The following is a 24,691-nucleotide window of genomic DNA, read 5'->3' on the forward strand; positions in this document are numbered from 1 at the left end:
TCTATAACAAGTGTGGCCACCATGACTCCCCATCTATAACAAGTGTGGCCACCATGACTTCCCATCTATAACAAGTGTGGCAATCATGACTCCCTCCACCCATAACAAGTGTGGCCATCATGACTCCCCATCTATAACAAGTGTGACCACCATGACTCCCTACACCCACAACAAGTGTACCCACCATGACTCCCCCATCTATAACAAGTGTGGCCACCATGACTTCCCATCTATAACAAGTGTGGCCACCATGACTTCCCATCTATAACAAGTGTGGCCATCATGACTCCCCATCTATAACAAGTGTGACCACCATGACTCCCTACACCCACAACAAGTGTGGCCACCATGACTCACCATCTATAACAAGTGTGGCCACCATGACTCACCATCTATAACAAGTGTGGCCACCAGTGTGGCAGCAGTACTTCTTCCTCTCTGCCCGTCCTTAGTTTTGCCCCCTCCACTCTTGTGGTAACTTACATCGGAACAATAGTGTACTAAGAGCTGTATTAGTACACTATCATTCCAACTTCAATTACCAGAAGACCATACGCAGCGCACCTCCCCTGCAAGTGGAGGGGACGGAACGAAGGACAGGCAGATAGGAGGAAGTACTGCCTCTTCCTCCCTGCCCACCATCGATGTTCTGCTCAGTCGAATATTACGGCGAAGCGGGGGGGGGGGCACAGAGGGGGGCGCTGGAGAGGGAGGAAGGTTCTGTGACATATGTCACAGCACAAGTAAACCACCATTAAAAGTATGTCATTTAAAAATCCGTTCTTGGGTTCTTTAATGGCCGGTGCCCACCCTGTGCTGGTAACGGTAAAATTGCCGTTACCAGAGTTTAGTGCATCAGGCACATAGAGAGATGTTCTGGTAATTGTTGTCTACTTGTTAGCGAAGAGTTGGAGTTACACTTTAAACAAGCAATACAGAATATTCTGCTATAATTAGATTTTCCCCTGTAGGTGAGGTCTATGTTTAGCTACCTTTCAGCTCAGGCGATCGGGAGGAATTGTTCTGTGAGATGGAAATATCTGGTCCGGGTGGTGGAAGATGACATCTCATTTCAAAGGCAGAGCGTAATCTGGGCTCAGTGAGAAATGTGTCTGTGTCTGGCTCTGGGTTGTCCTCTGCTCGCTCCACGGTCACACCGAGACTATCAATAATACACAAGGCTAGAAGAAGGCAATCAGCCGAGCAGACTGCTGGAAGCCAGCCAGATGGATGCTGTGTATCGGAGGCCTACCTAAACTTACCGAGCACTCTGTAGTAGCCGGCCAGGCAGCCCGGCGACCTCGCAGGAACAGGGAGAACATCATTTCCTCCGCATGCCATAATCTCAGGCAGTGCAGGAACAGCTCACAGTATTACTGGGTACTGTATTGTACTAATAAGTGACACAGGCTACATGCTGGGGGCTCTTTCACATCAGGGATGATTTTGGCCATTTTGACACAACGTCCTTTGTGTGTGTTTTCTAAGGTAAAATGAACATCCGTAGACCTCCATTTTACCTTTCACATCTAACGCTGCGTTTTTGTGCGTTGTGGTACGACGCTCCCCGGAGCTTTTAATCGTCCGGCGCTTGCGTTACATTGAAAGTCAATGTAAAAAGCAAGCTCCAAGGGTTCTTTCACACCAGAGCCCTTTTTCAGCGTTTTAACGCAAAGTCCATACTTTGCGTTAACCAAGGTAAAAAGAAAGTCCATAGACTTTCATTTTACCTTTCATACCCGACGCTGCGTTTCGATGAGTTGCGGTACGACGCACCTGGGAGCTGTTTCTCGTCGGGAATCAGCGTTTTCCCATCGGGTTAATTAATACTACCGCCGCTATTCAGCGTCGCATCGCAGATTCCCGACGACAGCCACAGGCTAGTCAACGTGTGCAGGAGAGCGGCTCCTGCGCGTGTTGTTAGATGTGAAAGGAGCCCAAGAAGAGCACGCATTTTTAAAACCTTTCACCGCACGCAGTTACAGAAAATCAACAAATAATAAAATCACTTGCGGTTTCGTATGTGCTGTGACAGATTGAAATCGCATCAAAAACGCATACTCGTTGCAGTAAAAACGCATAAAAACACATACATCAAAACGTATGCATTGATCCATCACCAACGCCATTTCAGATGGGAAAGAGCCCTAAGCCCTAGCTTACACCCAGTGTTTTAACTATAAGAGGAGCAGGGGGGGTCCTGGGACATGGGGTGCTGCAATGTCTTACTACCCCTTTCTTGGTACAGGAGCACAAACAAGGGTAGCATTGGGGCCCCAGGAGTTCAAGGGGCCCATAAAGATTTGTTGCCTCCGTTCATGTAGTCCTTAAGTAACTCTTTCAGTCTGTAAAAAACAAGATGTCTTCAGCAATGCTCTACGATGGAGATAAGAAATTATACACACAGGCACACACAGTGTTAAGCCCCCCCCCCCCCACCCTCCCTTTAAAGCAGTAGGTTCAGCCATACTATGCCAGGGGAAAAAAACACATATATAAGTAGATAAATACTTGATCTACTTATATAACACATGTATTATACTGTCCACGTTTTGATTTCAGTGAATGTTATTAACATTCACTGAAATCAAAAATATAGTAAATGACGAGAATTCTGTTAGTGGTGGGGGCCATGTCTTTTGCCCACAGCTAAGGCTAACTCGTGATGTCATTTCTGCCCTTTACTTTTTTCTTGTCTCCTCCAGTCGCTGAGTCGCCTCAGCCTTGCTTGTAAACACAAGTGAGTAGGGGATTAGGTTTCAGATAAGCAGCTGGCAGGGAAATAAAGGAAAGAGGAGGAATACACTATAGATAAAAAGAACCCCCAGCATGCAATTCTTTGGCACAGACTACTAAAGGGTCAGTGCTCCTAAAGTATGTTATAACTCCAAATCATAACAGCAGAACAAGTTTTGAAAGTTTTGAATGTAGGATTAGCATCTTTATCACTTAATACACTCAGTCCAGTTGCTGTTGAAATTTGATTTTTATGGTGACGATACCGCAATCTGCTCTGTTCAAAAGCCTATGGGTTCTGTTTGTGATGTGCACAGTTGGTTTCGGTCATTGCTGAACTTAGGCTTAATTTTATCACCTGAGTTGGCAAAAATAAAATATCTAAAGCTGGCAACAATTCCAGAAACTAGAGTTGCTGTGGATACAAAATGTAATCCTTGGCTTCTGTAAAATGTGCAGTAACAAAATCAGAAGTTCAGATCCGCATAACACAAGACACCACTTAAAACCTTTTAATCTCTCGTGGGAACCAACATCCTATCGCACACAACTATGTGCTTACAAGATACCTATTACAGAAGATTAATACTTTTGCACAGATGTCTGGCATTGCAAATCTCCTTCTGGTATGTTATTTATTATGATAAATCTTAGGCTGGATTTACACATTTAGATGTATTGCATTGAGTTGAGTCGCGTCCTATTGCCAAAATGTGATGCAGCGCGACACAACTCAATGCAACCCATTAAGTGTAAATAGGGCTTAAAGGTGCCTATTAACGGTACAATTACATAAACAATTGACCTACGCCGTTAAGTGTGCTGATCAATGACAAACAAAGATTCTATCGATCGTTCCATCAATCCGAAATCCAGAATCATTTTTTCAGTCTGATCAGATTGCTTATCATTTTCCCTCCGTTAGTGGGCTGAACGATTGTGGAGGCAGACATATTTATTTACTTTTAGGCCCCTTGCACACGCTGCGTCACACCGCGTTACTGTTCCCCGCCACATCTCACCGCTAGGGCCATACAAGTCTATGGAGACACTTCACGTGATGCAACATGGTGCACTAGAAGTATCCAAATCACCACAATGCCAGCGCAAAGGCTGCAGCGCGTGAGTACATTTGAAATCGGCGCCAGTAGACTTGGGCGCAGGATACAGCGCTATATGGCTGATCCTGCTTCTGCACAAGTCCGGGCCGATTTAATTACTATTCCTCCTCCAGGCCGACATGGATAGTGGGGGAATGAAATAATTCGGCTTCCGGCGATTGCTGGAGGCCGAATTATTGTTTTTAAACAACTTCGGCTCCGTCTTCTGACGGAGCCGACGTTACTCACTGAGCGCTTCAATAGGAATGATTCCTATTGAAGTCTATGGAGGCGCCGGCTGCGCCCAAATCTAGCAGCGCTGAAAAGCACTGCTCCGGCAGCGCGTTACTACTGCATGGATTATGCAGCAATGCAAGTCAATGGGCGACACAGTAAGGCCTTGTTCACATTGCGTTCCGTTAGCCTGGCCGTTAGCATTGGGCGGTTTTTGACGCATATTTTTTTTATTCGTTTCCTGGCACATGGGTGGTCGATTCATTTTTGTGCTAAGCGTTTTTGCCGGGTGTTTTTTTTTTTTTAATTCACTCCCTGACGCAAGTCAGGAAGTGAACTCTTTTACCCGGAAAATAATAAATACAATGTATTTATTCTTAAAAATGTGAACGCAATTCATGCACAAAGCGATTTTGTGAGCGTTTTTCCTATACCTTCCATTGAGGCGGAATCTCCCCAAAAATGGTCCACGCACCGCATTGCTAGCTGCACAGCACACGACCCGTGTTGATATGAACATACTCATAGACATTCATTGTCCACACGGTCGGGGGGGCGTTTTTGAAAAGCGCACGCGGGCGAAAAAAAGCTGAAAACGCCTGTAGTGTGAACGCGCCCTAAGTGTGCATGACGGGAGCCTGCATGAACCGACAGGAAGCACAGTGACGTACTTCCTGCCCAGCAGAGAGTACGTCACTAGCCGGGGGAGCGGCACTATGCATATGACCCTGTTGCCACACCGTGGCACAGGGTCATATGAAGGTTTATTTAGGTGTGCAATAGGTGTGCAATTAGCCTTAAACAATGCACATTGCTTGGCTGCCTTGCTGATACTGTGCCTTTAATACATTTAGCCATAGACCCTGAACAAGCATGCAGATCAGATGTTTCTGACTGAAGTCTGACTGGATCAGCTGCAGCATGCTGGTTTCAGTTGTGTGATTCAGATACTACTGATCAGGAAGATCTGCAGAACTGCCAGGCAACTGGTATTGTTTAAAAGGAAATAAATATGGCAGCTTCCATATCCCACTCACCTCGGGTTCCTTGTAATGGATATCTTAATATTGTTCATACTTCCATAGTGTTTAATCAAACAAATACGGTAGTTTCTAAGCACTGCAGTAAAATAACCCTCACAGACATGAATGGATGCCCCGCGATAAACAGGCAAATCAAGCATACTGTAAGTGAGCAGGTATTTGGTATGGGGTTAACACTGCTCATTGTCGCTGAGTTTTCCCAATAGGTGTGTCCTGTGCCGGATCCACTTTGGCTGGATCTCTGCTGCCGAGTGGTGGAGAGGTGGTGCCGAAGTGAAGCCAGCTCAGGACACGCCCCTCAGGAAAACCAGGAGTGAGATTACCTAATGACAGCAATCAGCATTAACGGTATACCAGTTACTTGCAAACATACGCTTGAGTTGTATGTCTATGATGTGGCATACATTTATGTCTGTGATCGATATCATTATTGCCGGGTACAGATTACATTATTGGATTAAAGCGGAACTTTAGCCAAGGATTGAACTTCCCATTCAGTAGCTGATACCCCCTTTCCCACCAGAAATTTTTACTATTTCTCGAATGGATCAACAGGGGGGTCTGTATGGCTGATATTGTGGTGAAAGCCCTCCCACAGTGTGATGTCAGGACCTAGGTCTTCACAATTTCCTTTCAGTGAACCTCATTGCATTGTGGGAAATAACAGCTTTTTCCAACTGCCGAGCAAGCCATATCTCCCGCTGTGCATAGAACTCTCTTTATTGAACATATAAATAATAATAATAATAATTCCATACAGATCACCTGGCAGGACTAGAGATGTCACCAGCAGTGATGTCAGAATGTAAATCAGGAAGAGGAAAGGTCTTACAATGGACAAACACTGACTGAATAATCTATGAATAAATATGGTAAAACAAGCAATTTTATTTATTTATGTTATTCTCACTACAGTTCCTCCTTAAACAGATTCACGCACTATGGAAGCTTGTTTTCCATTCACCCCATGTGAACTTTGCTTAGCAAGATCACTCATAGACACGATCTATACTATTCCAGAAATAGATTTACAACGCCAGACATCTGAGCTTTATACTCTAACGGGATACTTGTCTTGTGAGCAGGGCCGGTTCTCTCATGAAGCAAGGTGAAACATTTGCATCAGGCGCAGAGATTACAGGGGCAGCATGTTTGTAATGTGTTTACACTAACAGCATGCAGTCAGAGTAGGGGGAGAGGCCAGAGGAGAGAGAGGTGAAGAGGTCATCATTGGGGAAAAGCAGCTTGTTGTGCTGTGTGAGGAGTCTGACAGAGAGTGAGGAGGGGGGAGGCAGGAGAGCAGCAGTGTTTCATTTGACTTGCACAGCAGAAGGGAGGAGGTGGCACTGCTGTCCTGACCGAGGAGGAATGGATTGGCTGAGGGTGAGCAGTTTGTTTGTCACAGACTCACAGCCAGCCAGTGTGGTGTTGTGCTCAGCTGCAGCATGTCATGTGAGAGCATTAAATGAAGCAGAGTAAATTGTTGGGGGCTGTGCAATCGGGGGGGGGGGGGGGGGGGCTTGGAGGGCACATCCTCACAGTCACACATTTGCCTCAGGCAGCAAGAAGTCAAGAACCGGCCCTGCTTGTGAGCGTATATTTGTGTGTAGTAAGTTGGCAGTTCCCACGGGAGATAAGACGTTTTTAAGTGACTTGCCTAACAGGGATGAGCAGAGCTGCTACATGGAGTACAGGGAGGAATTTTACAAAATCAAACAGAACGTCAGAATATGGGGTGGAATGCATTGAAATTGGTGGGGAAGGCGGAGTTTGGGTGATGGGGATGCAATAGTTTTATGCTGCTCCTGATAAATGGGGAAGCAACTTGTAACTATACTGAACTTACTTGACAGTATCATTTTGTTATAGTAAACTGATATAGTAAACATTCGGGAACAGTGTCCAGGTCCCAGCCAAGCTCCATTATACTGTAAGTCCACTGGAGTAACACCCGGTATAGTAAACTCTAATATGATAGAATTTCTGTTATAGTAAACCTGTTTTCTGGCCCCTTCTGCATCCAGCTATAGTGGAAAGTGGACCGGAGCATGCGTCATACGTCAGTCAGAGACCCATGAGCCGTGGTCGGTGAGCAGACTGGCAGCCACTTGTAGCCTGCTCGCTATCTGCACACTACTCGGGGCCTGCGTGGATTACCTAAAAAGTACTAGCCGGTGACACCTATGCTTTCTGTGCAAGCTGCTGCCTGATTACTGAGGGAGTTGTCTGTCATCTGTGACTTGCTTGTGCATGGCTGCAATGCTACGGCATCATCCAGGCTGCACAGAAATGTGGACAGAGGAGCACACTATCAATACTGTATCTTCATTAACCGGTGAGACCTATGCTTCCTGTGTAAGCTGCTGCCTGATTACTGAGTGAATTGCTTGTCATTTGTGACTTGCTTGTGCATGGCTGAAATGCTGCAGCATCATCTAGGCTGCACAGAGATATGGACAGACTATCAGTATTGTATCTTCATTAACTGGCGAGACCTATGCTTCCTGTGTAAGCTGTTGCCTGATTACTGAGGTAATTGCCTGTCATCTGTGACTTGCTTGTGCATGGCTGCAATGCTGCAGCATCATCCAGGCTGCAAAGACCTCGAGGTAGTCCTCTACTGCACCTGCGCCGCTGTGAATCAAGTCCACGTTGTCCGCAGCGTACTGCACAGGTGCAGAACTACTGCGCCTGCACAATACACTGTGGACAATATGGACTTAATTGACAGCGCAGTAGAGGAGGTTGGTCTTTGCACCGGCGGGTACCCCGGACCTGCGGCTACGAGCAGAGATGCTGCGAGGAACATGTTGGCTGCAAGAGGCTGGAGGAAACCCCGGGTAAGTATATCATGGGGAAGCATGATTTGATTGATGCTTCCTTTAAATGTTACATTTTTGTGATCGTTGTCCTTTAACGCAGGCCTGCATTTTTTGCTATGGAGAAAACCTGGTCCCTGGGCAATCTGGCAGCCATCTGTGGGTAAGTATGGCAGAAGGATCCATTTATACCCTTTACCCAGGGGTTTTTCAGCTATTGCCTTGTACAGAGGTGACTTTCATTTCTTGCAATCACCAAACAGTAAACTGTACAAACTGCCTGGAGCTCTGACGGCACCAAGATAAATTAAAGGTCCTGTAAGTAGAATATGACTGACAAATGCTTAGAAAGCACAGTTTTTTGGTATCACAGAACTCAGAAACTGATGTCCATCACCACTTGGTTCAGGAAGATTTTAATGTAACACATTTCAAACAACAGAACCCTCTGTAACCGTCAACGCTAAGCAACATAACCATTTATAGTTATCAACAACAATCTACTTAAGTGCCATGACCTCCCCCTCGTAGTGGCCGTGGGGGAGAAATCCCTATGCTGTGGGGTGCAGCCACATCTTGTGATTTTTTTTTTAAAGTGCAAAAGTGTCACCAAAGTAACAAAACAAAAAGTGGTCACCTGGACTTTGGGATACACATTGTAATGCTGCTCCTTCAACATGATGCGATGGCTTATCTGATGAATACGTGCTTGTACACTGCATCTGCCCACCAACATGATCCACAGAGTCCTGTGGCAAGTTTCTGGCCCAACATGGCCATCAATGATATCTGAAGGTGTGCTAGATGAGGTGTACTTAAGGCTGCAAGGATACTGTGCTTATGAAAGAACTGGAATTTGTCCCAAAAACTGCCATCTTAAAGTTTGCTCCTCTTGGGTTTCTTGGGAGTTTGGTGTCGCTGTTGGGAGATCTAGCAGTACTTTTGCTAGGGGTGTGCTGGGCTGCTTGGCTTTTTATCATGTGTCCACAGATCTTTGAGCACCAAGAAAACCGTAAACGGAATGGTGTTGAAGGGCGATCTGCCAGTCATATTATATTGTAGTTCTCTGATGCCTTGTTATGTTGGACTTGAAATATTACATCTTTACACAGGTTAGTGCAGTTCCAGGTCCTTCACTTCTCCGGGACTACCTGCAGCTCCTGTATTGAGATGTGTTGTGCTGCTAGACATTGTTGAGATTTCTGGACCTGGGTTTTGTTTCAAGTGATGATGACTTAAGTGCAGTTAATCTGCTTATCAACGTTTTGCCAAGCGGGCAGTAAGAAGATGGTCTCTGTGGTAATGTAGTTTTTAGAGCTATGATCTTGGCACTTTCTGTGGTCCATTCCCTGATATATGTTATAAGGGAGCAGCAGGGAAGAGTTTCAAGGAAATAAAGGCTTTAACGTTTAATTCTCTTTGGGTCTCTCTGCAGCAAGGAACTTGTCCAGCAGGCCTCCTTGCAACTCTGAATCGCTGAGATGCTTCTTCTCCCTCTCTGCCCGCGACCTGGTCCAAGATGGAGAACGCAGATACCCAGCCCGAGGAAGGGGAGGTAACTGGAGACCTGGAGATGAAGGAAGATATCCGGTAAACAAAAACTTTAAAGCTGAAGAGTGAACATAATCTAGTAGTATGTCTGACTTAGCTACGTCCTTTCTTGACTAACAAGGTCAACGGGAGGGATGGAGAGCTGATCCTTCACACATTCAGAGCACGCACGCACTCTGTGCTGGAATTGTTTTATTAAAGGTTCATTAGCCCTGGAACAAATGCTGAGTCACCTACAAAGCATGGTTATCAATCAGCTTCTGCCTATTGCTTTTGCTTAACTTCTCTGTGAAACACAAAACAGGGCTTAGTTCAATGGTGGAACTTGGCCAGGAAAAGATCACAGTGACCACAGTTATTGTTATGGAGGTTAGAGGGGCCCCTGGTCTCTAATCCGGACATCATGCCACAGCTTCGGAAGTTCTGATCTCAGCCTTTGCATGATAGTCTTATTAATGAAGAAGTAATGCTGAAGAGCCAACTCTGCATCTGCATCTTCTCTGCCCCCAAACTAGGAAGCTGATCTTCTGCAGGAAAACTACAGCACTCATCATATCTCATCAATGCTCTCCTCATACCAAGTAAAACATTCTACGTGCCTCCTAATCCTTGCTCTCCTCATACTAAGGAAAACATTACATACCCCCACATGCATTCTCTCCTCATACTAAGGAAAACATTCTACATGCCTCCTCATCCATGCTCTTCGCATACTAAGGAAAACATCCTACATATCTCCTCATCCATGCTCTCCTCATACTAAAGAAAACATCCTACATGCCTCCACATCAGTGTTCTCCTCATACTAAGGAAAACATTGTACATGCCACCTCATCCGGGCTCTCCTCACACTTAGGAAAACATCCTACATAGGTGCTCATCTGTGCTCTCCTCAACCTAAGGTAAACATCCTGCATGCCCCTTCATCCATGCTCTCCTCATACTAAGGAAAACATCCTAGATGCTGCCTCATCTGTGCTCTCCTCATACTAAGGTAAACATCCTATATGTCTCCTCATCCATGCTCTCCTCATACTAAGGAAAACATACTACATGCCATCTCATCTGTGCTCTCCTCATACTAAGGAAAACATCCTACATGCCATCTCATCTGTGCTCTCCTCATACTAAGGAAAACATCCTACATGCCGCCTCATCTGTGCTCTCCTCATACTAAGGAAAACACTCTACATGTCTCCATATCTGTGTTCTTCTCATACTAAAGTAAACATCCTACATATCTCCACATCCAGGCTCTCCTCATACTAAGGAAAACGCTCGATATGCCTCCTTATCTGTGATCTCCTCATACTAAGGAAAACATCCTACATGCCTCCTCCTCCCTGTTCTCCTCATAGTAAGGAAAACATCCTACATGCCTCCATATCCGTGTTCTCCTCATATTAAGGTAAACATCCTACATGCCTTCACATCCGTGCTCTCCCCATACAAAGGAAAACACTCTACATGCCTCCTTATCTGTGATCTCCTCATACTAAGATAAACATTCTACGTTTCTCCTCATCCATGACCTCCTCATACTAAGGAAAGCATTTTATGTGTTTCTTCATGTATGTTCTCCACATTCTCTGGCTTCTGCTGCCTCCCTACTTTGTGGTCAAACCAATTTTCTCTATGCCTCCCACTCCAGAGATCACAATGGGAGGGAGAATGTGTGGCAGCTTAGGCACTTCTCCTCCCAACAGGGAATGAAGCCAGAAGGTGACAAACCACCAGCAGCAATGTTAGTCACGTGACCACACTATTACAGACCAGAGTCAAAACAGAATTTAGCTGCATTTAAAAACCATAAGGCCCAGTTCACACTTGAGTTAAAAAACAGTCCGTTCCTGGATTGGAAGGGAACGGATCGTAACGAGTGGGAACGGATTTAGTGTTAACTTATGGATCCGTTCGAAAGGATTCGTTCCGTACGATCCGCTGAATGGACCACAAGTTTGCTGTTGGACCAATTTTTCAGGACTGCTGAGCCCAGCAGAACGGAAATGGAAGCGCTGCATTGGGGGCAATGAGAAAATGGAATGTTTCTTCACACTAGTGAATAAACGGACCGTTCTAAAAAGGCAAAATTCACTTTGGGGGTGGAATATGGGGAAACAGAACAAACAAAGAGCAAAATGGATCTGAATGACCGGTAATCAGATCAGTTTTCCCTGATCCATTTGCCACCTAATGCAAGTGTGAACCGGGCCTAACACTTGTATTAAAAACTGAAGCGAAATGTATATGGAGGCTGCCATATTTATTTCCTTTTAAACAATACCAGTTGCCTGGCTATCCTGCTGATCCTCTGCCTCTAATACTTTTAACTATAGAACCTGAACAAGCATGCAGCAGATCAGGTGTTTCTGACATAATTGTCACATCTGACAAGATTAGCTGCATGCTTGCTTCTGGTGTTATTCAGACACTACTGCAGCCAAAAAGATCAGCAGGACAGCCAGGCAACTGGTATTGTTTAACAGGAAATAAATATGGCAGCCTCCATATATCTCTCACATCAGGTGTCCTTTAATGGGGGTGGGTGTAACAGCAATGCAAATCCATTTTTGTCTGGTTACAATTTTAATATGTTGCTTATAATACGAGTAAATAGCCAAAAAGTCCCTGGATAAATATTTCTATATGTACAAGGAAAGAAGTACCGCACGATTCAGAAACAGAGGTGTGACTACTTTTTACAGCTTAGTGCGGTGAGTTCTGACCTTCTGCAAGTAAAATAGGAGAGTAACCCATCTAATGTCATGTGATCTTTGTGTCATCTCTGATGTCATGTGATCTTCATGTCATGGCTACACAGTAGCCCTGACGTGAGAGTGTCAAGAGCCAATGAGATGCTAGCAATTCTGGCGTGTATGCAAATTGTATGCAGCTCTGAAATTAGGCCAAAGTCATCAGGAAGGGTAGTGCATCTGAATGGTCCAATTCCAGGCTTCATAAAATCTGCATTCAATCTGCATACACACCAGAATTATTTGCATCTCATAGTCCATCTAATGCCAAGAGTAAGTTTGGGTGCATGTATAGGTGTGTGGTCCTCAGCAGAAGCGGTTAACTTACCTGTATCGCCGCCTGTTACCACTGCACTGTACGCTGCTCTACATTAACCCGACACTTCCGCCTTCACAGCTGAACTTCCAGTTGTAACGGTGGAATTATCTGGAAGATGGAGAGTGGCATGGCGTGTATCTGCAATAAAGTCAGATAACCCCTTCTGCTGCAGTCCATGCCCCCATAAATGCCAGGGCAGTTTTGCATTTCATTAAATTGTTTCGGAGGCTGCTGTAGTTAGTATTAGGCAGAGTTGGGTGTATACCGCACATGTTTATATGTATTTTTATCATTATAATAGCAGATATCAGAGACAATGCTACAGAGAGGCCTCACGTCACACCTGGTGGTGGCGGCTCATTGTGAGGATTCTCATCATCCGAGTCAGCGAACACCTCCGCCAGCTCCTGATCCGACATATCGGTGAGCTCCGTCAGGTCCAGGAGATCAAAGTGCACTTCAAGAGAGGAGACGCTGCTCAGAGGCTCTGCCGGGGGAAACAGAACACATGTGATGAGCCTTTCCAGACTTGGCCACACACAGCAGACGTTTATTATAGTCAATGCATCTAAATCTGCCACATCTGTCTGTTACACATCAGTCACACATGGGAATCAGGCATGTAGCTTGGAAATGGGCCAAGCTGCCTTTGATTGGTCCATTTTCCAAGATGCATACATTTGCATCGACTCAGAATGATTAGCATTCCATTAACCATCTCTAAGGAAAAAAGTAAGTAGTTACTAATATCCTAGTCTGAGAGTCCATTTCCATGGGGTGATATTGATCCGGTTGACCTCTTTGTGCAACTGGCTCAAAAGGACATTGATACCCTACTGTGGGCTTAAAGACACAGCGTACAATCAGACAATGTCAGTGGTACAGGTAGAAAAGTCCTTCAGGAACTGCAAGACAATTCGGACACTGTTATCAAACTCTCTAATCAAAGGAGAAAATATTGTTATCATAGACAGAGTACAGAACTCAATGATGAGCCTAAAATTCCTGAGGAATGCAAAAAACGAATCGCTGATCCTACACCTCCTTTTCCCAAAGTGTACTCGAGGTGACATGTGACGTGATGAGATAAACATGTCACGTGTGTATGTACAGTGCAGAACATAATAATAAACAGAGGCCCATATGCAATTCATATTTTATTCAAATTCTTTATTTAAAAATTTCAATAAAGAAAATAACTAGTCATATAAAATGTGCTGGTGGCAAGGTGATATAGAACATTAACCATTTCAGCTCGCGGGGATTTTACACCTTATGCATCAGAGCAATTTTCACCTCCCATTTATTCGCTAATAACTTTATCACTTCTTAACACAATTTATTGATCTATATCTTGTTATTTCCGCCACTAATTAGGCTTTCTTTGGGCGGTACATTTTGCTAAGAATTATTTTTTTTATAAATGCATTTTAACAGGATTAATAAGAAAAAATGGAATTCATTATTTCTCAGTTTTCGTCCATTATAGCTTTAAAATAATCCACGCTACCATGATAAAAACCTATGTATTTTATTTGTCCGTTTGTCTCGATTATGACACCATTTCAATTTTGTCCCTATCACAATGTATGGCGCCAATATTTTATTTGGAAATAAAGGTGCATTTTTTCCGTTTTGCGTCCATCACTATTTACAAGCTTATAATTTAAAAAATGTTCGTAGTATACCCCCTTCAAATGCATATTTAAAAAGTTCAGACCCTTAGGTTAGGTTAGTCTATGTCTCTAGCTCATTGAGTAAAGTGCAATCAAAGTTTAGAGCAGGGTGGGGAGAGAGGCAACCCTGAGTTAGGGGCGAAAAATATAGGAATCCAATTCACGACCTTCAGGAGAGTGATAAGGTTTTACAAAGGAACCCCTGGGGCCCAGAGGGATCAATCCACCAGGGGGACTAGAGGCAGAGAATTGGAGAGGGTGTGATTGGGTACCTCTACTTTTCCCTGCTCCATGGACAAAAAAGGAAAACCCATTTTAGTGTATTGCGAGGAAATTATCGTCTGGCAACATAGAGGAGAGTGATATCTAGAGGAAGGAGACCAAAACAAAAACGGTCTTCCCTGGTCCATAGTATCACTGAGGAAAGTATGAAGAGTTGAGAGAAGTAAGTAGAGAAAATAAGGGGGAATGGGAGAGGGGGAGAAAAGAAAGAAGAAGTCCTGCTCACCTGCAGGGTCCCAGGGAGGCCCCGAGGGTCCGTCCCATGTGGTGCTAAGGGTGAGTGCATGTTCCAGGTTTTTCAATATTGAACGCTCAAGGGGTGAGAAGTGGTCCAGGAAGGGATGTTAGGTGATTGCTATAGCCTCTCTGTATTCATCTGTCTCAACAAACATACTGTATATACTCGCATATAAGCCTAATTTTTCAGGGGGCTTATATGCGAGTCAATGACGCGTTCCTGGTTTCTGAGGGAAAAGTGGGTACCTCGGTTTATATGCGAGTATATTCCAGTGTATCCATGTCTTTTTGTATGCCTCTTCCGTGTTAGGTATAGTGTGGGTCATAGATTCCATGAGGCTAATCATGTTTATTTCAGTAAGCTATTCAGAAATTGAGGGCGCAGTAGTGGATTTCCAATGGCGGGCGATAAGAATTCGAGCTGCTTGTATTAGGTGCTTGGATAGTGATTTTTTGAACTTTTGAATGGATTTTGTTGTGTGGTGTAATGCAATTCATTTTTTCACCTGCGTTATCTCCTATGAGATAATTTTCATCTTCTCTTTAAAATAACTTTTCAGAATTTTTCATTTGAAAAATACCCAAAAGTTAGTGAAAAAGTACCATCAGATTTATTTTAAGTATTTTCTTGCTTGCTGGTGGTTTAAAATGCATTTTATGGCAAGATGTGAAATATCACCTGTGAGAAAATGAAATGCATATGGGCCAGGCTGTTTTACTTTTTTGATTTTGCTGCCTAAGAGTTAATTTTTTAGGGAATATAGTAAACATCACTGATAAGCAGATTACAGCCATAAAAGTTTTCCTGGCAGAATACAACTTCTCTGAGCAAAGGGAGATAGAAAAAGGTTAATAATTCCTTGTATTTTTATTTAGGGACACTTGATGGGCCCTAAAGTAGAGACAACAAAACATTCAATCAACTTTGTAAATGTTTAAATAAAACCATGGGATAGCTAAAAAAAGGTCATTTTTAGGAGTAGGAGGATAAATACAATTGTTTATCTCTTCAGTTTATTTTCACCTTAGGTTCACTTTAACCCCTTCAGGACCAGCACACTCTGCCCCCTTAAGGACCAGAGGGTGTTGGTCCAGAAAACCGCCGCTTCCCGACGAATCGCCGCAATAATTCGTCACTCCCGCCGGACACGCCGCTCTGTCCCCGCCGCAGGCTGCTCTCTCTGCCGTCGCTATGACCGCAGAGCGCCGTGTGCTGGTCAGGAGCCGCTTTCATTGGCTCCTGACCCTGTCACTCCATGTAAGCCAATGAGAACGGCTTACATGAATGACAGGGCCAGGAGCCAATGAAAACGGCTCCTGCCCGGCGCACAGTGCTCTGCCGTCATAGAGGCGGCAGGGCAGCATATTGCGGTGGGGACAGAGCGACGACAGCGGCGGGGACGAGCGGTCAATGGGACGTAGAGTTTACCTCCGGTCAGAACCACAACGCCCCCTGCCCACCGTAGATTCATACTCGCTCGGTCCGCAGGTAGTTGAAGCTAATGGGAATTGTTTAAAAAAATGAACCAGATACTTACCTAAGGAGAGGGAAGCCACTGGGTCCCATAGAGCCTTCCTGTTCCTCTCCTGATGCCCTCGTTGCAGCGCTGGCTTCCCCATTTGAATGCTCCGCCAAGTACTCCCGAAGAGAGGCGGCTCTGTACTGCGCCTGCGTAATCACGTGAGAGAGTGTGATCTCGCAGGCGCAGTACAAAAACGTTAGTCTTCTGGAGCACCCGGGCTCTTCGAAGACTTCCGATGCCTCCTTCGGCAGTGGAAAGCAATATTTGAACAATTTGCTTGAAAACTGTTACCGGGTGAGCCAGTGCTGGAACGAGGGATCCGAGAGAGGATACGGAAAGCGCTATAGGACCCAGAGTCTTACCTCTCCTTTGGTAGGTGTCTGGTTCATTTTTTTTATTAAAGAAACAAAAGTACTCCTAAAGGAGGATCTATCGCAGGGGATCTTGGGTAAAAATGATTGGACAAACATGAACAATCGCGTACCTACCATCTTGGAGTTCTATGCGCTTCCCAAAGTGTATAAGATCCATACCAACCCCCCAGGAAGACCGATTGCATCAGGGAATGACAACATTACACAGAATGAGCAAATATGTAGACCAATTTTTCACCCCTTTGTAGAAACTTTACCATCTGACATAAAAGACACGAAGAACCTCTGTACCAAAAATTTGGATGTGAGAGTCTCTGAAGACACAGATTTGGCTAGTCTCAATGTTGACGCTCTTTACAGCAATATCAGCCATGAATTGGGGGTGGAAGCAGTCAAATACCTTCTGACTAAGGGAATACAATATCACACTCATTCCTTGTTTCTCCTGGTCCTGGATATTACAGCACAATTATTTCATCTTTTCGAGCCGTTCTTTCTACAGACCAAAAGCAGTTCAATGGGCACCATCTTTCGCCAACCTGCTTTTGGGTTGGTGGGAAGATTGTTTTGTTTTTATCAAGGATTTGTCATTCTACATGGCATACATACTCTACTTGGGGAGATACATTGAGGATGTGCTGCTCCTATGGGTCCCACCTCAATTTTTTATGACTTTGTCAAATTGCTAAATCACAATGCCATTGGTATGTATTTTACCTGAGACATACCATGGACATATCCGTTTTTTTGGACTTAAAGGAAACCAGAGCCACTGTAAACTAAAAGTTTTATACACACCTGGGGCTTCCTCTAGCCCCATGCGCATGGATCGCTCCCACGCCGCCATCCTCCGCTGCCTGCAGCTCTGGTACCATGTCCCGTAACTTCCTCCAGTCCCGGCCAGTCTGTGCAAGAGAAGTGCTCTATCTGCGTATCTCCCCGGCTTGGTCAAATACTGATCTATCTGCCACCAAAGGAGGCTTTGGAAGTCTTCTGGAGCCTGAGTGCTCCCAAAGACGGGCGGTTCCAAACTGTGCACGCGTGAGCGCCCTCTCTCACGTACTCACACACGTGCAGTACAGAGCTGCCTGTCTTCAGGAGCCCCACGGCGGGGGATTCAAATGGTGCAGCCACCGCTTAAACAAGAGGACCAGGAGAGTAGAGGGAAGGCTCTATAGGACCCAGAGCCTTTGTTCTCCTTAGGTAAGTATCTGCTGCCTTTTTTTTAAGTTTCCATTTACTTTAAAGTGGTATAAAACCCAGGATTTCTTCTTTGCTCTAAAAGATTATTTATAGCATATTCCACCACATTTTTTGTAGCAGAACATCATTCAAAGGGTTAAAACACAGGACTTACTTTTTCAATAGAAATCTCCCTGCAGGGAGATCCACATCTGAACTGGTGATAACATTATCTTGTGTTTACTTAATTGTAGCAGAGATGACTATAAACATTCCCTGACTGTGAAGAAACTTCTTCTAATGTGTCCAGAACTGATCCACTGCTCAGAAATCATTACTGGGTACATTATAATATAAATACACCAGTTATGAATAAAATACAGTGGCAGCTTTCAAAACAAATAAAACTGTACTTTGGAAACTTGTAATTTCTAATATTAATACTTACAGTATGCATAAAAGCAAATATAATAACTGTATTGTATATAAAAAGTAGGAAAACACATTTTTATTGAATATTATGTCAAAGTTTAATACCGCTTTAAAGAAAAACCGTGACCAAGAATTGAACTTCATCCCAATCAGTAGCTGATACCCCCTTTCCCATGAGAAATCTATTCCTTTTCTCAAACGGATCATCAGGGGGCTCTGTATGGCTGATCTTGTGGTGAAACCCATCCCACAGTGTGACAGTTTCCTGTCTGTGAACCTCAATGTATTGTGGGACATAACAGCTGTTTACAGCTGGGTCCAACTGCCAAAAAAGCAAGCAGCATCTCCTTCCACTGACAACACCTGCCAGCAGTAAAAATGTCACCATGTGATAAATGTCAGAATGTAAATCAGGGAGAGGAAAGATTTTGCAATGAAGCACCTTTTTTATTACATTATTTTCACTGGCGTTCCTCTTTAAGGCCCAATAGCGCACAACATTGTACAGCTACAGTGAGAGTACTCACGTCTTCTCTCCGCAACCTGTAAGAGGCCAGAACAGGGTGGCGGGACTCCAGCTTCCTCCTGGACAGCCCGGGCTTGTTGGGCCTCCTCTACAGTCACCGCTGTAGGGCCGGGAAGCTGTGCGAATGCCTGGCGCTCTGCATCTCTGCTCTGCTGGGCACGGGCTACAAGAAGGAGGACAATGCCAAGGGTTATTCACAGCTAAGCATCTGATAAAGGCCTTTTCATCAAGGGGCATGAGAAAGGTGAAATGTCAATTCATAGACCTTACATGAAATCTGTCACACCAGTTATTCATAAACATTAAACATCTCCATTGGAGGGTATCTGGCTACAAGCTCAACTCCAACCTGAAGCTTTGTTGAATGCTACCTATTCATAACACTCAGGATACCTTTTAATGAAAAACTCCTTCTCTTAAAGGACAACTGTAACCAGAGGGATATGGAGGCTGCCATATTTATTTCCTTTTAATACAGCCCTGCTGATCTCTTTGGCTGCAGTAGTGTGTAAATCACACCAGAAACAAGCATGCAGCTAATCTGGACAGATCTAGACAATAATGTCAAAAACACCTGATATGCTGCATGCTTGTTCAGGGTCTATGGCTAAAAGTATTAAAGGCAGAGGATCAGCAGGAAAGCCAGGCAACTGGCAGCCCCCATATCCCTCTTGCTTCAGTTGTCCTTTAATGAAAAACTGCCTCTCTTAAAGGGGAACTGAAGTAAGAGGTATACGGAGGCTGCCATATTTATTTCCTTTTAATCAATACCAGTTGCCTGGCAGCCCTGCTGGTCTATTTCTCTGCAGTAGTATCTGAATAACACCAGAAACAAGCATGCAGCTAGTCTAGTCAGATCTGACTTTAAAGTCTGAAACACCTGATCTGCTGCATGCTTGTTCAGGGGCTATGGCTAATAGTATTAGAGGCAGAGGATCAGCAAGGCTGCCAGGCAACTGGTATTGCTTAAAAGGAAATAAACATTGCAGCCTCCATATACCTCTCTCTTCAGTTCCCCTTTAAGCAGAGCACGATCATCCACGAGGCAACATAGGCAGGTGCTTGGGGCCTAATGGGTGTCGAGGGGCCCACCTGCCACCTTCTTTGCCCTCTCTCCACTCCAGCTTCTACTACCCAAATCTACCACCTAACCTAGGGCCCATTACATCTTAATCCATCCCTGCTATTAAGCCCTGTAAACACACCAGATGAAATTCAGCTGAGACAGCCAATAACGATCGCCTCTGACGAGAATCTGGCACGTGTATAAACTAGTGCAGCTCCATTCCCGGCCCTGCGCCTGCACTGATACCACAGTCAGCCATCCCTCTGAGTAACAGCTCAGGGTTAAGGGCTACAAAAGTGTGACGTGTAAGCAGCAGCTATATCAATGTGACATTCAGCTACCACACAATAGAAATAATTACCCTGTTATCAGGAGTGTTTCTTCATCCAGACACAAGTGTTTTTGCATCTAAATACTTTTCAGGAGAGCTGCTGCACTCCACAGATAATGCACTGCCTTATTAACCCTTGCAATGAAAAAGAAAATAAAAAGGTGCCTATGTGCATCCATCTCATCATATCGCATTTTTAGGTACGCTTTATGCAATATCTTTAACCACTTGACGCCCATAGACTTACACCCCCTAAAGACCAGGCTATTTTTTACAATACAGGGCTGTGCAGCTGTAAATAACTGTAAATATGTCCTGTTTTAGGGACAATCCCCAAGGCCAATAGAGATGGCCCGAACGGTTCGCTGGCGAACTTGTTCGCGTGAACAACGGGGGTTCGCGTTGAAATGTGAACACATAGCGAGTTTGACCCGCCCCCTATACTACATCACTGGGCTAAACTTTGACCCTCTACATCACAGTCAGCAGACACAGGTCTTGTTAGCTTGCTCCTTGCTGATATTTGTTGCTGAAAAGCACCGCAAAAAAGCTCTTTTGAGAGCTAATGTTATACAGCCCTGTCTGTCGCAGCTGACCCTTGCTAATTGCTATACTGTGCCAGGCCCAGCACAGTCAGTGTATACCTTTCACTGCATCTGTGTGACTGCACATTGTATTATACCAGCAGACAGTACATTTCCACTGCATCTGTGTGACTGCACATTGTATTATACCAGCAGTCAGTGCATACCTTTCACTGCATCTGTGTGACTGCACATTGTATTATACCAGCAGTCAGTACATTTCCACTGCATTTGTGTGACTGCACATTGTATTATACCAGCAGTCACTGCATACCTTTCACTGCATCTGTGTGACTGCACATTGTATTATACCAGCAGTCAGTGTATACCTTTCGCTGCATCTGTGTGACTGCACATTGTATTATACCAGCAGTCAGTGCATAACTTTCACTGCATTTGTGTGACTGCACATTGTATTATACCAGTCAGTGCATGCATGCCTTTCACTTGAATGGATGGCAGACTTGCCCTCCATAACAGATTCTCGTTATAGGATTTCAAGTGTATTCGTCTCATCATTATACAGCAGTCATTGTATTATACCAGCAGTCAGTGCATACCTTTCACTGCATTTGTGTGACTGCACATTGTATTATTATACCAGTCAGTGCATACCTTTCACTGCATCTGTGTGACTGCACATTGTATTATACCAGTCAGTGCATACGTTTCACATGAATGGATGGAAGACTTGCCCTCCACGTTATAGGATTTAAAGTGTATTAGTCTCATCATTATACAGCAGTCAGCAGGGCCTCGAAGAGTCCTCCTGTATTGTTATTTTTCGTCACTACCTCCCAGAGTCGGGACTTGTGTGCTGTGCTTTCTGCCTTCCTTGGATGTGTGGTGGTAGCCGTTTCTCAGGCTCCCACTCCAGACCGGAATCGAACCCCGATTCGCATACCTTTCACTGCATCTGTGTGACTGCACACTATTTTATATACCAGTAAGTGCATACCTTTCACTGCATCTGTGTGACTGCACACTGTATTATACCAGTGGTTCCTGATCCTCTGCCCACAGCAGCCAGGTGTCTATTAAGAAATCTTTGAGCGGAAGAAACCAATGTCTGCCAGTCACCCACTTGTCCGGCGTCTGACAAATGGCTTAGCGGAACTGTTAGCTCGCCAGCTGTTACCATGCCAGCTGGTGGAGGCTTTCCGAAAATTTGTGGCGATTGGGACACCGCAGTGGAAGATACCAGGCCGCAATTATTTTTCTAAAAAAGGCGATATCCAAACTGTACTGTGATGTTGAAAGGCAAGTGGTGTAATCTCTGGCACACAGCGTTGGGTCAAGGTCCATCTGGATGTGTGGTGGTAGCCGTTTCTCAGGCTCCCACTCCGGACCCCTGGATTACTTGACCTTTGGCCAGAGCTGTCACAATTTGCCACCCAACTTCTGGCTTGCCCTGCCTCAAGCGTCCTGTCAGAAAGGACCTTCAGCGCAGCTGGAGGCATTGTCAGTGAGAAGAGAAGTCACCTAGGTCAAAAACAGTGTTCAGTACCTCACCTTTATCAAAATGAATGAGGCATGGATCCCAGGGGGCTACTGCCTGCCCGAAGGAATAAGTCAGTCCCCACACAGCATCTTTGCCTGCCTGCCTGCAGCTGCCTGCCCCAAGACTAAGTTAGTCCCCGCACAGCATCTCTGCCTGCAGGCCACTTGATTGTCTTCTCCGCCACCACCAACAGGGTCCAGGACTCCAGGTGGATTCCTGAATTTTTGCAAGCAGCGGCCACTAACAAAAGAAGTAATAACTTTTCTGTTGCATGTACATGCCTGCCTAATTTTTTCTGGCTGCAACAACAAAACAAAAGGCATGTACATGTGCCAATTCCTTTTCGTAATCGTTACCTTGCATGAAGGGGCTTGCGTATCACAATGAAGCAATGACCTATATGAGTGTATTAGGGGGCACACCCAAGAAAATAAGTTTGTTGCTTCATTGTGGACAGACCAAATTCTATCAGCTGGACAGTCACTGCTGTTCTGTCATTGAGCTACCTCAGCCCGGCGACCATATGGGCTGCAAAACCGCCATCGCCTGTACTCTCGCCATCGTGCGCACCAGTCCAGCATGGCCATCACTACACAAACAGCTGTTTGCGGTGCGTTACACAGTGAGTTTGGTCTGTCAGTGTGAAGCAGTACACTCACACTACCTGCCAATCCATGTCTACACACGCAAGATGTTTTCAAGCACTTTATACAATACAATACAATAACATTTCTATAGCGCTTTTCTCCCGTAGGACTCAAAGCGCTTTAGCTCTCTCAGATTCAGTAATTAGTAGTAGGATGAAGTATTCACACAACAAAAGTTATATTTCTGCAAATGCCAAACTGAACAGGTGGGTTTTCAGTCTGGATTTAAACACGTCCAGGGATGGAGCTGTCCTCATCTGTTGAGGTAAGGAGTTCCAAAACGTAGGGGCAGCATGGCAGAAGGCTCTGGGGCTAAAAGTTTTCAAGTGTACTCTGGGTATGACTAGATTATTAGAACCTGTGGATCTGAGAATGCGGGGATTGCTACGCAGCTGCAACATATCTTTCATGTATCCAGAGCCCAGATTATTCAGAGATTTAAATGTCAGTAGGCCGATCTTGAATAGGACCCTCCATTCTATAGGTAGCCAGTGAAGGGAGTGCAGGACTGGTGTTATGTGGCAGTGACGGTGTTGGTTGGTTAGCAGTCTGGCAGCAGTATTCTGTATCAGCTGTAGGCGGTATAAGACCTTTTTTGGAAGGCCAGTGTAGAGAGCATTTCAGTAGTCCAGTCGAGAGGTAATGAAGGCATGAACTAAAGTTGGTAGATCTTCTGGGGGGATGCCTCCAATTTAGGAATGCAATGTGATTTCTGCCCTTTAGGGATTATAACCCTGCTGTGCGTCAAATCCGTAATTTTCCCAGGGACTTTTGGTATGTATCCCACTCCGCCATGCCCCCCTCCAGGTGTTAGACATCTTGAAACATCTTTTCCATCACTTTGGTTGCCAGAGACAGTGTTTGTAGTTTTTCAAGTTCACCTGCCCATTGAAGTCTATTGCGGTTCACCGAGTTCGCAGGTTCGCGAACTTTTGCGGAAGTTCGCTTTCGAGGTTCGTGAACTCAAAATCTGAGGTTCGAGTCATCTCTAAAGGCCAGTTGTTGGAGTCTTCTTTACTGAGCACAAAAGCATTTGGCATCTGTTCCCTTGTTCTGTCATCGTATTTTGAGCCCCTAGGAGCATACGGAATCTTGATTGCAAACGATGCTAGAAGCTATATGCAGCATTTTGGAAAATTCTATTACCAGCAGCGTGCAGTCAACAGCAAAGGCATTGAGGGCTCTCTTGCGCACTACATGCGATTCCAATTTGCGATTTTGACGCGATTTTACATGCAAATTCGATTTTACATGCGATTCTGGTACTGCATGCTGCGTTTTTTTCTTTTTGTGTTGATAGCATCCAGGCAAAATCGGAATCGCAAATCAGAATCGTAAATTGGATTTGCAGTGTGCAGGAGGCCTTAGACAAACAGGGATCTTGGCCCTTAATGATGTGGACCGATGCCAACAGCTGTCTACCTGTACCAGCCCTTAAAGGACTCCCGAGGCAAACAATCTAATCTGTCTTTACTTACCTGGGGCTTCTTCCAGCCCCTAGAAGTCATTTTGGTCCCTCGCCGCAGCTCCGGTGCTCCTAGGTGTCCCGCTGGCCACCCGTAAAGTTCCCCAACCTGTTCTGCGTTCCATTACGCGTCATAGGCGTAATGAAAGTCGCGTTCCATGACTCCATAGCGCTCTACCTCTTTCCGGCTTAAAAGAGGTAGCGCGGTATGGAGTCATGGAACGCGACTTTCATTACGCCTATGACGCGTAATGGAACGCAGACGTCCCCGAAGACTTCTGAGTAAGTTAACCCCCTGTTGCCTGTGGTC

General features: G+C 45.0%; 1 protein-coding gene across 3 annotated transcripts in view; it reads right to left on the reverse strand.

Moving 5' to 3' along the window:
* Window positions 1–8,332: 8,332 nt before the first annotated feature.
* Window positions 8,333–24,691, reverse strand: part of DBNDD1 (dysbindin domain containing 1) — a 42,313-nt gene continuing 25,954 nt past the window's right edge. For all 3 annotated transcript variants that reach the window (XM_068261799.1, XM_068261800.1, XM_068261798.1), the window contains 3 exons: window positions 18,789–18,950; window positions 12,899–13,042; window positions 8,333–9,499 (listed from right to left, as the gene is read on the reverse strand). In XM_068261799.1, coding sequence (XP_068117900.1) covers window positions 9,342–9,499; window positions 12,899–13,042; window positions 18,789–18,950 — 464 coding nt within the window. In that variant the 3' untranslated portion in view covers window positions 8,333–9,341. The remainder of the gene's footprint in view (window positions 9,500–12,898; window positions 13,043–18,788; window positions 18,951–24,691) is intronic.

The sequence above is a fragment of the Hyperolius riggenbachi genome, chromosome 11 (assembly GCF_040937935.1).
Source record: "Hyperolius riggenbachi isolate aHypRig1 chromosome 11, aHypRig1.pri, whole genome shotgun sequence".
NCBI lineage: Eukaryota > Metazoa > Chordata > Amphibia > Anura > Hyperoliidae > Hyperolius > Hyperolius riggenbachi.